At 42.5% G+C, this 14,357-nt stretch overlaps 1 protein-coding gene across 1 annotated transcript in view; it reads left to right on the top strand.

Moving 5' to 3' along the window:
• The window catches only part of LOC144821548 (GDNF family receptor alpha-4-like), a 739,131-nt gene extending 725,720 nt beyond the window's left edge, over positions 1–13,411 (top strand). The window contains exon 8 of the mRNA XM_078678723.1: positions 10,640–13,411. Coding sequence (XP_078534849.1) covers positions 10,640–10,771 — 132 coding nt within the window. The 3' untranslated portion in view covers positions 10,772–13,411. The remainder of the gene's footprint in view (positions 1–10,639) is intronic.
• The last annotated feature ends 946 nt before the right edge of the window (positions 13,412–14,357 follow it).

Here is a 14,357-nt window from a genome sequence, read left to right as displayed (position 1 = left end):
CGAGTAGGGGTCGTTAACATGGAATAATTGCTGCAGCAAGTGGAATCTCTAACATGCACCACATGCAGCTGAGTAGAGAGTAGGGGTCGTTAACATGGAATTAATGCTGCAGCAAGTGGAATCTCTAACAAGCACTACATGCAGCCGAGTAGAGAGTCAGGGTCGTTAACAAGGAATTAATGCTGCAGCAAGTGGAATCTCTAATATGCACTACATGCAGCCGAGTAGGGGTTGTTAACATGGAATAATTGCTGCAGCAAGTGGAATCTCTAACATGCACCACATGCAGCTGAGTAGAGAGTAGGGGTCGTTAACATGGAATTAATGCTGCAGCAAGTGGAATCTCTAATATGCACTACATGCAGCCGGGTAGGGGTCGTTAACATGGAATAATTGCTGCATCAAGTGGAATCTCTAACATGCACCACATACAGCTGAGTAGAGAGGAGGGGTCGTTAACATGGAATTAATGCTGCATCAAGTGGAATCTCTAACATGCACTACATGCAGCTGAGTAGAGAGGAGGGGTCGTTAACATGGAATTAATGAAGCAGCAAGTGGAATCTCTAACATGCACCACATGCAGCCGAGTAGAGAGTCAGGGTCGTTAACATGGAATTAATGCTGCAGCAAGTGCAATCTCTAACATGCACTGCATGCTGCTGAGTAGAGAGTAGGGGTCGTTAACATGGAATTAATGCAGCAGCAAGTGCAATCTGTAACATGCACCGCATGCAGCCGAGTAGAGATTCAGGGTCGTTAACATGGAATTAATGGTGCAGTAGGTGGAATCTCTAATATGCACTACATGCAGCCGAGTAGGGGTTGTTAACATGGAATAATTGCTGCAGCAAGTGGAATCTCTAACATGCACCACATGCAGCTGAGTAGAGAGGAGGGGTCGTTAACATGGAATTAATGCAGCAGCAAGTGGACTCTCTAACATGCACCGCATGCAGCCAAGGAGAGAGAAGGGATCTTTAACATGGAATTAAAGCAGCAAAAAGTGGAATCTCTATCATGCACTACATGCAGCTGAGGAGAGACTAGGGGTCGTTAACATGGAATTAATGCTGCAGCAAGTGGAATCTCTAACATGCACTACATGCAGCCGAGTAGAGAGTCAGGGTCGTTAACATGGAATTAATGCTGCAGCAAGTGGAATCTCTAACATGCACCACATGCAGCTGAGTAGAGAGTCAGGGTCGTTAACATGGAATTAATGCTGCAGCAAGTGGAATCTCTAACATGGACCACATGCAGCTGAGTAGAGAGGAGGGGTCGTTAACATGGAATTAATGCTGCAGCAAGTGGAATCTCTAACATGCACTACATGCAGCTGAGGAGAGAGAAGGGATCTTTAACATGGAATTAAAGCAGCAAAAAGTGGAATCTCTATCATGCACTACATGCAGCTGAGGAGAGAGTAGGTGTCGTTAACATGGAATTAATGCTGCAGCAAGTGGAATCTCTAACATGCACTGCATGCAGCCGAGTAGAGAGGAGGGGTCGTTAACATGGAATTAATGCAGCAGCAAGTGCAATCTCTAACATGCACTGCATGCTGCTGAGTAGAGAGTAGGGGTCGTTAACATGGAATTAATGCAGCAGCAAGTGGAATCTGTAACATGCACTACATGCAGCCGGGTAGGGGTCGTTAACATGGAATAATTGCTGCATCAAGTGGAATCTCTAACATGCACCACATACAGCTGAGTAGAGAGGAGGGGTCGTTAACATGGAATTAATGCTGCATCAAGTGGAATCTCTAACATGCACTACATGCAGCTGAGTAGAGAGGAGGGGTCGTTAACATGGAATTAATGAAGCAGCAAGTGGAATCTCTAACATGCACCACATGCAGCCGAGTAGAGAGTCAGGGTCGTTAACATGGAATTAATGCTGCAGCAAGTGCAATCTCTAACATGCACTGCATGCTGCTGAGTAGAGAGTAGGGGCCGTTAACATGGAATTAATGCAGCAGCAAGTGCAATCTGTAACATGCACCGCATGCAGCCGAGTAGAGATTCAGGGTCGTTAACATGGAATTAATGCTGCAGTAGGTGGAATCTCTAATATGCACTACATGCAGCGGAGTAGAGAGGAGGGGTCGTTAACATGGAATTAATGCTGCAGCAAGTGGAATCTCTAACATGCACCGCATGCAGCCAATGAGAGAGAAGGGATCTTTAACATGGAATTAAAGCAGCAAAAAGTGGAATCTCTAACATGCCCTACATGCAGCTGAGTGGGGCTCATTACCATGAAATTAATGCAGTGGAAAGTGGAATCCCTAGCATGCCCTACATGCAGCTGAGTGGGGCTCATTAACATGAAATTAATGCAGTGGAAAGTGGAATCCCTAGCATGCCCTACATGCAGCTGAGTGGGGCTCATTAACATGAAATTAATGCAGTGGAAAGTGGAATCCCTAGCATGCCCTACATGCAGCTGAGTGGGGCTCATTAACATGAAGTTAATGCAGTGGAAAGTGGAATCCCTAGCATGCCCTACATGCAGCTGAGTAGGGGACATTAACCTGAAATAATGCAGCAGAAAGTGGAATCTTTGACATGCATTAAATGCAGCTGAGTAGCAAATAGGGGTCATTGACCTCTACACCAGGAAATCATCCACTCCCCTTAATTGAAAAAGAATAGCACAACAGAGCTAAAGATCATGGTCTGAAGACAGCCCCTTAATAGCAAAAGGTCATTACAAATTTGCCTTTTATTCAGCCTTTACCTTGAGGGTGCAGCATGTTTGAGAAAGATATTCGCAAGTCAAAGATGCATTGAGTGAAAAGATGATACAACATTTGGCCAAACCAATGAAAATGTTAGCAAAAAAGGTAACCTACCTTACAGACCCAGACGCTGCAGACCAATTTGTGGAGATAATTACTTGGGTGGAGGGATGCACAACCCTTCACATTAATAGCCTCAGGCATCCACGACAAGGAAGGATTATCCATACTAGAGGGTCAGCTTCATCATGTACACTGATAACACCTAACTGATAGTATGGCTAGTGGAGATCTCCAGTCAAGCACTCATTTTCAATAATGCATTAGAACCATTTGGACGTGGGTTGAAAGCAAATGGCTTAAACATAACACAGATAAGTCAGAGGTAGTTGTAGTAAACAACCGGACTGACCTCTGGCTGGGTCTCACTGGCCTTCCAAGCGAGGTCCTGCACCTGTGCATATCAGCGCTGCCCAAAGCCTTTGGCATATTAATTGACTCCCAAAGGTTGCTAGCCAATCAGATCATTGACATATTGATTGACTCCAAAATGTTGCTAGCCAATCAGATCCTTTGTATTATTGATTGACTCCAAAATGTTGCTAGCCAATCAGATCCTTTGGCATATTGATTGACTCCAACATGTTGCTAGCCAATCAGATCATTGACATATTGATTGACTCCAAAATGTTGCTAGCCAATAAGATCCTTTGGCATATTGATTGAATCCAAAATGTTGCTAGCCAATCAGATCCTTTGGCATATTGATTGACTCCAAAATGTTGCTAGCCAATCAGATCATTGACATATTTATTGACTCCAAAATGTTGCTAGCCAATCAGATCCTTTGGCATATTGATTGACTCCAAAATGTTGCTAGTTTATCAGATCATTTGGCATATTGATTGACTCCAAAATGTTGCTAGCCAATCAGATCATTGACATATTGATTGACTCCAAAATGTTGCTAGCCAATCAGATCCTTTGGCATATTGATTGAATCCAAAATGTTGCTAGCCAATCAGATCCTTTGGCATATTGATTGACTCCAAAATGTTGCTAGCCAATCAGATCATTGACATATTGATTGACTCCAAAATGTTGCTAGCCAATCAGATCCTTTGGCATATTGATTGACTCCAAAATGTTGCTAGCCAATCAGATCCTTTGGCATATTGATTGACTCCAAAATGTTGCTAGCCAATCAGATCATTGACATATTGATTGACTCCAAAATGTTGCTAGCCAATCAGATCCTTTGGCATATTGATTGACTCCAAAATGTTGCTAGCCAATCAGATCATTGACATATTGATTGACTCCAAAATGTTGCTAGTCAATCAGATCATTTGGCATATTGATTGACTCCAAAATGTTGCTAGCCAATCAGATCCTTTGGCATATTGATTGACTCCAAAATGTTGCTAGCCAATCAGATCATTGACATATTGATTGACTCCAAAATGTTGCTAGCCAATCAGATCCTTTGGCATATTTATTGACTCTAAAATGTTGCTAGCCAAACAGATCCTTTGGCATATTGATTGACTCCAAAATGTTGCTAGCCAACCAGATTCTTTGGCATATTGACTGACTCCAAAATGTTACTAGCCAATCAGATCTCTGCTTTTGTATTTGCTTGCTCCCATCACAAGAAAATTACCTTCCTATCGAGGACAATAGATGGGATGTATCTGCCATTACCTTGTCAAGACTTGACTATGTCAATTCCCTGTATTTTGCCCTACCAGAGTGTACGATATGTTGACTACCAGTGATCCAAAATCAGACAGCCTGACTGATGATGGGTGTTCCCAGATTTATTCATGTCCACCCTCTACTAAAAACTCTAAACACGTTCTCAGTAAAGGAGTGTGTTGGCTATGTGTATCATGTACAGAACACTTTTCTGGAAACCCGGCAGGTTAATCCGGAAGTACACACATTCTTACAGTGACCCCATTCAACACCTTCTAATATATTGAGCATTCCTAAATTCAAGAGAGTAAGATAACACGAAGACCAATGATAATGCCAATATGTAAGGGATAAACTAAGAAACATCATCCTTCAAGTGTACTTAACAAAACTTAATCATCTGGGTTTGAAACGAAAAGAAAATGGATTTTGGAACTTTAAAAAGGCATGCATGGTCATGGATGATTTACTGAGATGGGCAGGGAATGATTGAGAAAGTCTTAATGATGGTGGTTCCTTCAGTGTGTGAGTAGTGAGAGGCATGCAAAATAGGATGTCCATCGATATGACGCTGTTACACGCGTGCAACAGCGCAGTAGGCAATCTGGAGCCACTAGGATAACTGGGGCCAGATTGTTTCTGATTTTCTTTATAAGTCGAGGCAGGAGAGGCAGTGAAGGAAAGTCGTACGGGCATCACAACCTTCACTCTAGCCAGAACGCATCTCGCTTTCTGTGGAACTCCGCTGTGCAAACGTTGTGACACTGCACGTTCTCGATAGTGGTGAACAGATCGAGCCAATGGTCTCCCCACTGTTAGAAGATGCCTTGCACTAACTCGGGGTATAACAGCCATTCGTGATTCGCCAGGTGCCACTGGCCGAGCATGTCTGCCCTGGCATTTAAAGAGTCTGCCTGGTGGTTCAGAATCAGGGAAATGCCCTGACGCTCCAGCAAACTCAAAAGGCATACCAGCTCCTAGCACAAGGACAGAGGACCCCACTCCACCCTGCTTGTTGCAGTACCACATGGCGGTGGTATTGTCTTTATGAACCTTCACCAGCCTTCCCTTGATGGAGGGCAGCAAAGCATTAATGACAAATAGATCGCTAGTAGCCTCACTAGATTACGGTAGAGTCAGGCTTTTGCCAGAAACCAGAGACCTCTGATCTCCTCCTCTCCCCGGTAATTGCCCCAATCGAATAGAGATACATCCATCACCCCTGTCAATTCCGGGAGGGAAAGGAATATTGGTCTGCCACTGGTCAGATTGCAGTAGTGAGCAGCCACCAATGCAGATCTTCTACAGTCTCCTCTAAAAGCTCGATGACATCCGACAGGTTTTCTTGGTTCAGGGTGCATTGAGACTTCAGGTCCCGCTGCAGTGTACACCACCTGGTGAAGGACACAACCACTGTGCATGAGGCCAACAGCCATAGAACACTCAGAGCGTCTCTCACCGAGATCTAGGATCGAAGATAAAACCCCAGGATCATGGCCTGGATGTCATGGACTGGTTGCGGTGGAGGAAAGTCCCTGAACAGCACCATGTTGAGAATGGCTTCAATAAAGGGAAGCCTGTAGAAAAGAAGTCAGGTGCAACTTTGGTTCAATGATCGAGAACCCCATTGATGTTAGGAGGTTCAGTGTCTGGAGGTGATCCATTCTGATTGTGGCAAGCCCTTCCTCAGTAGCGAGTTGTCGAGGTAGAGGAATCTGGTGTTCCGCAACATCTGAAGAAGGACTGTAACCACCACCATCAGTTTTGTGAATACCCGAAGGGCGCTGGTAAGCTTAAAGAGGAGCACCGCAACCTGAAAATGCTCCTAACTGACCTTGAACTGCAGGTACACCTTTGAAAATACATATCCTGCTGGCCTAAGGCAACCATCCGGTCACCGAGAACCAGGGCAAGCAGTACTTGGGCCAAAGTGAGAATTTCTGAATGTATTGTTCCAGGAATGCATTCAGTGGCTGGAGATGTAAAATAGGACGATGGACTTCATCCTTCTTGGCACGAGGAAGAAGCAGAAGTCCAGCCCCTTCCTACTTCTGGACACCATCCTTTCGATGGCCCCTTCTTCCAGTAGAGTCTACACCTCTTACAACAAGCTGGAAATGCACTACTCCAAAAGTCACTCTGATGTGAGTGGAAGTTGAGATGGATCAGACGGGAATGGTAGGGCATAACCCTGTTGAACAATATGGAGATCATATCTGTCGGATGTGATGGTCCTGTATGGAAATGCTTGATCTTTCCTTCCACAGGGTAAAAAAAAATCCGTATTTGTAAAGCGCAAACTACTCACCCTTACAGGTCTCAAGGCGCTGGGGGCCATCGTGGAAATTAAGTGAGCTTTTGCCCAGAGTCACAGGGTGCTGGGCTGCCGCCGGAGCCGGGGATCGAACCGTGAACCCTGTGCTCCAAAGTCAGCTGCCCTGGCCGCTGCACCACACCTCTCCACAGGGAACTAAGGAGACCGTTGTCCCTAGTAACCTGCATGATGCATGGTGGCTGGGGGGACTGCAGTGGCGGTGGTATAGCTTGGTCGCGCATATTCAACCGCCCTCTAGAGTATTCTAGAAAGGGTTGAAATTTTGAGTTTTGAGAATTTGTTTGTAATTTCAGGCCTATCTCCTTACTGCCCGCTTTTTCTAAAATACTGGAGAAGAGTATTAATAAACTGTTGTCTAATCTCCTGGAGCAGGGCTAGCTGCTGCTCCTGTCCCAGTCTGGTTTCCATCTTTGTTTTCGTATGGAAACCACCTTGGTCAAGATCACAGAATTTCTTTTTTTGAATTAATTTTTTATTAATTTTCCATAGATCTAGTACGGAAACCACAAAGAAGAGCAAAAATCAAAAGGGCGTTCAGTTACATACCCCAAGTGTGTATCAGAAACACATGGCAAACCAGGTTATTGATGTCACGCTTATGGTTCTGTAAGCTGTCCATGCCTATTGCTCGGGCGAAACCCATGAGTGAGTACTTTGCAAAAGTCATTATCCAACCATTGAAGACTCAATCCTCAACTACCCCCCACCCCTCCTCCCTCACCACCCTCCCAGGCGTGTCACGTAAGTGCTGGCTACGAAAGATCAGGAGAGCTAATGTCGCAATAGGGCAACTTATTGGAATGAGAAGAAGCTGAGTGAAAGCAAGCGTGCGTGCCAAATGCCACTACTAATCGTAAGGAGACAGAGCAAGGTTGGTGCAAAGCTGACTATGCGTTAAACTATGGCTGCCCCTGGGTCGTCTACAGTTGCATCTCCCGCATAGTCTTCGGGGGATTTGAAAGCTATAACAAGCATTTCTCAGGCTCTCGCCCTCTCCATTGCCTTTTCACTCCCCGTGCGATTTGCAATTTGTAATCTAATCACTCCCTCACACTCAGCCCATTTTAGGAAGTCTGCTTTCCACTTAGCGACACTAGGGCCCTGAGTGGTGACTGTACTGTAGTGTGGTTTTTTGCTCTTTAATTTATTATTTGTATTCCATGGTACAGACATGAGATTGTGCAAGGTCCACTCTTGAAGCAATGCTCTCAAAATGTTGCCCAAAACTAAAAAAAATGATTGATCATACCATTTATAGACACTCCCTTAATACTCATCAATTCCTTGCATCACTTTAATATAATTTTAACTGGTGCTTCTGTGTGATTTTGCATACTGATAGGGTCTCTTTTTGCAGCTTCAAGAATTATTTGACAAATTTGTACTAAAACAAATCACTTAACAAAACACAATGTTAACTGTAACCAACCTCAGCCTTTAAGCTAACCTCATTTAACTGTCCATATTCCATACACAAATGGAAAAATGCTACAAAGGTGTCATAGGATTCCACCGCATATAATTTAGCTAACTTGTAATTGATGGAATTTTGTTTTGTCTAATATCTAAAAAAGGCTAATGGGTTGAACCTGCTATAGGTTGTAAAAGCAATATTTAATGCTCATAATATACAATTTACAATGTATGTATATAATTGGTACTTACAGAATGAATACCTATAGTAATAAGGTACATCTTGAATCCACACCAATTTGAGATTATTGGATCATTATTGAATACAATGGGCGGGGATTAGAAAAAGGGATAAGTTAGAGAGTTTTTATCTGTTTCCATTTTTGTGTTCATGGGTAGACGCGTTTCGACTGCCAATTTGCTTGGTTAAAATTGTGTGGCCAGAATGGACGATGAAATAACTGTCAATGATCAGGCAACTTGTTATTTTGTTAATCGGTGGGTTGTCCGGTTGACTGTGGGATCATTTGCCTTAGCATTCATGTAAAACATTCTGAGGTGTTCAGTGGAAAATTAACTTTCAGGACGTTTTGTCACTGGAGTCAGTGGCATAAACAGTTGATTTGCAGGTGCAAGAGCTTGAAAATCCTACAAAAACACTGGGGGCATATTATCATGGACAGGCGATACATTCACATCTAACATGGGCTTCGATTGGAATTCATAGAGCATATTATCAAGGCCATTATCGCCGCTTTATCAGTAGTTTCCTGCTGATAAAAGCGGCGATAATGTATCGCCTGTCCTTGATAATATGCCCCACTTCTTTTAGAGAACTAAGATGCGAGAAATGTTTCAGATCTTTTATTAAATTTAGCATGGAAAGTGCATACGCAGAACTCAGGTGGGGGTGCCCAGATTCCCTGGGTACAACAGGGCACTACAGTACCACATTGCTTATTGAGAGAGAATGCCTCAAGATTTTAATAAACATAAACAATCCCCTCTCAATCACACATTCTTGTGCAAAATTATGAGGAGAGTTTGTTTGATGCGTTTATGAACAAAGCAGACTGCTTTGTAAATGCTCTGTGAATTAATTGATAGTAAATTGTGGGGTGGTGGCTTCACACATAATATAGTAAAAAAATGGCAGATAGCCACTTATATGGCCAGTCTGGAGGGTTCAAGATGGACTTTTGGTGACCCAGTGGCAATGCTGCCTGAAGTCTTCTTAGGTCTCTGTACCCTAATCTGCAGCTCCAGCGCCCCCAAATTGACTTGTTGTTTTCTACTGACGAGTGAATGTATCCAGAAACATGTGTCCAGAGTTACACAGCACAGGCTGCACAAGGGTGAACATGTATAGACCACGACTAAAGTGCCTGTATCATGCACTGCACTTACCATGATGAATTGGGGCAATTTGAGTGCTGGGGTGTGAGGCAATGTGCTCCCACCCTCCTTCTCTTAGTTAAGATAATTCAAAGAAATTTGGTGCAAACAGTGATGATGGGCTATACAATATTCCCCAATATGATTTGCAGAGAAAGTATCGAAAGACTATGGGGCATATTAACAAGGGCTTTATCTCTGCTTTTTTGGCTTTAAAAGCCAAAGAAGCGGAGATGAAAATATCGCCCTATCAACAACAGGGTGCTAACATGCAAAATCGCATGTTAGCACCCTTTTTCACTATGCTTCCCTTTGTATCTCTAATGAGATGCAAAGTGGGCGTTCCAGGGCAAAATAATAGGAGAAATTTCGCTACGCGACATTTCTCCTATTATCAAGCTTCACGCTAATCCTGTTAGAGACAAAAAAAGCAGTGCTAACCACGGTTAACGCTGCTTTTTTACGTCTGCTAATTTTCAGATTTAGGCATGTAATTCAATGGGAGGTGGATTACATGGCTAAATCCACCATGGGCTATCAACAAGGATATCCCTATCTTTGTAGTTTTATCGCTGCATTACCAGTGATAACCTCCCAAAATGCCGCTATCGCTGGATTTTTTATCGCCTAGGCGGTTAGCTCCGGAAGCTACTAAAAACCTGGATCTTTAATCTCCCAGACGACTATACCATGGCTGCTATCTAATTTTTTTTTTTTTCTCTTCTTTTTTCTTATGTAACTGAAAGCTTACCTTCAAAACAGCGGCAAGATGCTCATTTCGGAGCGACCGCTGCGCTTTACAAATAACACAACAAAACAAACAAAACAAAACAAAACAAAGCGTTGTTAATAACGTGATAACCAGGCGATATTATCCAGCGATAGCAGGCGTTAAAGGAATTAACGTTAAGCGCCCTTAGCGTTAATTTTCCCTGTTCCTTGTTAATATGCCCCTATATTACACTTAAATGGTTGGATTTGTTTAATGTCCAGATACCACAGGAATGCCTGTTCTTCCTTACTCATTTCTGCAATACCCTTTTCTTTTTCAGGTCCCTACGGAAGGAAGGCTCTTGGTAGACTCCACACACATGAAGTCTGGTGAAACATCTCATTCACTCCCCTTAAATCATTGCCACTGGTCAACTCTGCTCTGGAGCTCCCTCCTTCTACTTCTTATGTGAAAAGGAGCAACACCTGCACAATTCTTGCTCATTTCCTACAAAATAAACTATCTTTGGGACCTACAAGGGAGGATAGAGGAACCCCCTTGAGCTCTTTTTAAGCTGTCTGAAAAAAAGCTTGTTCATAGTAACCTTTCCAGTCCTTACCTTTTCTGTTTTTTGTCTGTAGCGGTTACACATTATCGCAGAATGTTGTGGGACCCTTACCACAATTGTGGCAGCAATGCTGACGCGATGTTAGAACAGAGACCAGGTGTGCATAGTACTGGCATGATACAGCCAGACTTAGACAAGCTGGAAAGTCTATTGGAACATGCCACCTGGAAGATGAACCGATGACAGGTGGGGATGAGACGCGTCCACCTCCTCCAATGGGACATTGTGTTTAAACTGTATACCGCTTGACTTACGCTGTGGTAGAAAGAGTGAAACTTCAAGTGTTTAGACTGAAACCCCCCCTCATCTGTCAATCCAATTACTCACAGTAATAAAGGCTGTGGTAGTAGGGGAGGAGTTTCTTTGACTAATAGATCCAAAATGAATGTTTATATATTACCGACAACTTTATTTTATTTTTTTGTACGTTTCTCACAAAAAAAAGTCTAATGTATATGGTATTATTATTATTATTCCATGCAGGGGACTATTTGTAGTTGCTTAAAACAAAGTGTAAAGCTTATCTGGATCAAAGGAATGTTCAAACTGGTGGCTGTGTGGCTTTCCTCATTCATGTTGGGGAGGGGTAAGAGAGTGGATAACCATGTATAAATACCTTTAGCACCTTCCCCTTTTATGTATCTTGACTCTCATTTGCTAAGCTGGGCTCCACAGAAGGTATTTTATGAACAAAAAATGCATTCATTCAAGACTATCATTGAACCTTTTGTGTCTACTGCACAAGGCCCTCTAAAGAGTTGTAGGTAACATTTATCCTGTAGAACAAGTGATCACCCAAAACTTCACAAATACCAAATGTGTCTCCAACATAGAGTACAAGAGGTTGAAAAAATGAGTCCAAAATTTCACTGTGAGGACCACAGCCATTAAAGACCTTTGGGATATCCACTAAAGATAAATTCACATATAAAATGTGTCAATGGGAGTCATTTACACGGGGAACATCGTTTACAACGAAACTTTTATCACGCACTACCATTACAACGCAGGAATTACAACGAAAGTCGTTACAACGACTTTCGCTGGAGGGGGCTGTTGGATAGGGAATAGTTTAATTTTCTATCCAACACCTTCCCTACTATCCACGGGGACTGGAGTTGGAATAGAAAATTAAACTATTCCACTATCCAGCGCCCCCCAACGCAAGTCGTTGTAACGACTTGCGTTGTAATACCTGCGTCCCATTTACACACTTAAGTGACCGTCTTGAAATCTGAGCATGGCTTTGGTCCTCTTACACTAACATTGAAGACTAGTGCAATTCATCCTGATCATTTATTTGCTCCAAGATACATCAACATGCATTACTTTGGTAAAGAGATGCACATTGGAGGGGGAGTTTGAATTGATTGCAGGATGCGGAAGAGCTAGTTTTTAATAACGGGCGCCCATATAATTTCAACCATTTCCAAAAGCATATTGTTGAAACAAGAAATAATTATTTGGGCAACATCAAACTCTGAGCCCAGTGTTTGGCCCTACCAATCATGTTACATTCAAACATTTGATATTTTTACCAGCATACATTGAGAACTCTTTAAGCAGGAATTATTTTGCCAGCCCCGCCTTGAAGAACTGGAGTCCTTCTTGAGTTATTACATTATTCTTTAGATATTCTTTTTCCTAAAAAGGTTTGAGATGGCTTCAACATTTCCCACGCATTTTGACTGTTAAAAATCAAGACCAAAAATTTAAAAAAACATGATTTATAATAGGCTATTATTAAACAGTGCATATTATTATCTTTGAGTGATCCTAAAATGATTTATGTTAACTTTATTGTCAAAATAGTGATCTGGTGATTTATTGTGGGAATGACATGAGATGGATTCAAGTGCTGGTTCTTAGACATGGTTAATGGTTGATACAGAAGAAGGCTTCCTAGAGAAGAAGCTTGGCCTATGATCCCCTATTACAGATTTTATGGACATTCAAATGAAAACAAGTCAAGAAGGTCTGTACATTGGGCATGTGTTATTGAGGGTCGGTTTGAACATCATCCTTTTTCAAAGCAAAACAGATCTGCCTGGACATCCTTCAATAGGACACTTGGATATCCTTGTACAGAAAGATGCACACAGACTAGCCTCTGGTGGACTCTGATTTTATGTTTCAAAACCTTCCCAGTTAAGGGACTCTTTATACTCCCTTTTCTTTTTAGCAGATCTTGCAATGATTCAATTATTGAATTTGTGATGAGAAAATTATTTTACTTCTGCCAACTTTCATTTAATAAAGTCATCCCAGGTAAGCCAGGCTCCTGGTCTTTCCAGATGTGTGATTTGTACAAAATGTAAATCCCAGCTCACTCCCAGTGAGTTGACTTGTATCACCTCTTTCTCTGTTATGATTGTAAACATCCTGTGCATCATGCAGTCTGTATGCAGTAGCCTGAAAGAGGCAGAGGCCTTTTTTTCTACTTTTTTTCCAATGTGAATTGGGCAATAAAGCAAGTCTACTGTCTGTGCGGTTTTATAGAACAATATGGATTGTGTACGAGGACTGAAGTGCCATGTAATGAGGAAAGAACACGGAATAGGATTAAGTTTAATTTCAGGGGTGCAGGGAGGGGTCCTTTTGACCCCCCCCTTGCACCCTTGAAATTGCATTTTCAATTTGCGATTCGCAAATTGAAAATCGCAAATTGTAAATGCCTTCCCATTGATTCCTATGGTCCTCTTGGCCCATAGGAATCAATGGGAAGGGTTTTCCTTAATTGCGATTCGCAAATTGTGAATCGCAATTAAGGAAAATTACCGAATCGCTAAAAAAAAGCGAATTAATCATGCATTGCCGTTTGCGAATCCTTAATTGTGATTCCTTAATTTTCGCAATTAAGGATTCGCAAACGGCAACATTGATGCATGTGGCCGTAAGTAACATCTGCTGTCAGGAAGATCTTTGTGAATTAATCCTATAATGTGGCTCTGACGTTTCTTCAAAAAGAAACAAATGTGGGATAGTAGCACATAGTCTTAAAACTTGTTTGGGCACCATGGGCCAGATGTAGGAACCCTAATACCGGTCGGTAACGGCCGAAATGACCGAATTTCGGCCGTTACCGACCGGTATTAGGCATTTGGGATGTAGGTGGCTACATTTCGGATTCGGTAATTTACCGAATCGGTATTTAAGAATTCGGTAAATTACCGAATTCTTAAATACCGATTCGGTAAATTACCAAATCTGAAATGTAGGAAGCACTCAAGTGAGTGCTTTTCACCTGTAAGGATTCGTTATTTACCACCAACTACAAGTTGGTGGTAAATTACGAAAACCCTAAAAAAAAGCAATTTTGTGCTTTTTTAACAGTGCCATGTGGCAGACGTATGTGTGCCACATGTGCACCCATGCACTATTCAGGGGTGCAACAAGGTGTCAATGTGACACCCTGCCACCTTTGTAGATC

Source organism: Lissotriton helveticus, chromosome 2_2 (genome assembly GCF_964261635.1).
Source record: "Lissotriton helveticus chromosome 2_2, aLisHel1.1, whole genome shotgun sequence".
In the NCBI taxonomy this organism is placed as follows: domain Eukaryota; kingdom Metazoa; phylum Chordata; class Amphibia; order Caudata; family Salamandridae; genus Lissotriton; species Lissotriton helveticus.
The sequence above is the reverse complement of the archived record's forward strand: the minus strand, read 5'-3'. Positions and strand labels throughout refer to the sequence as shown.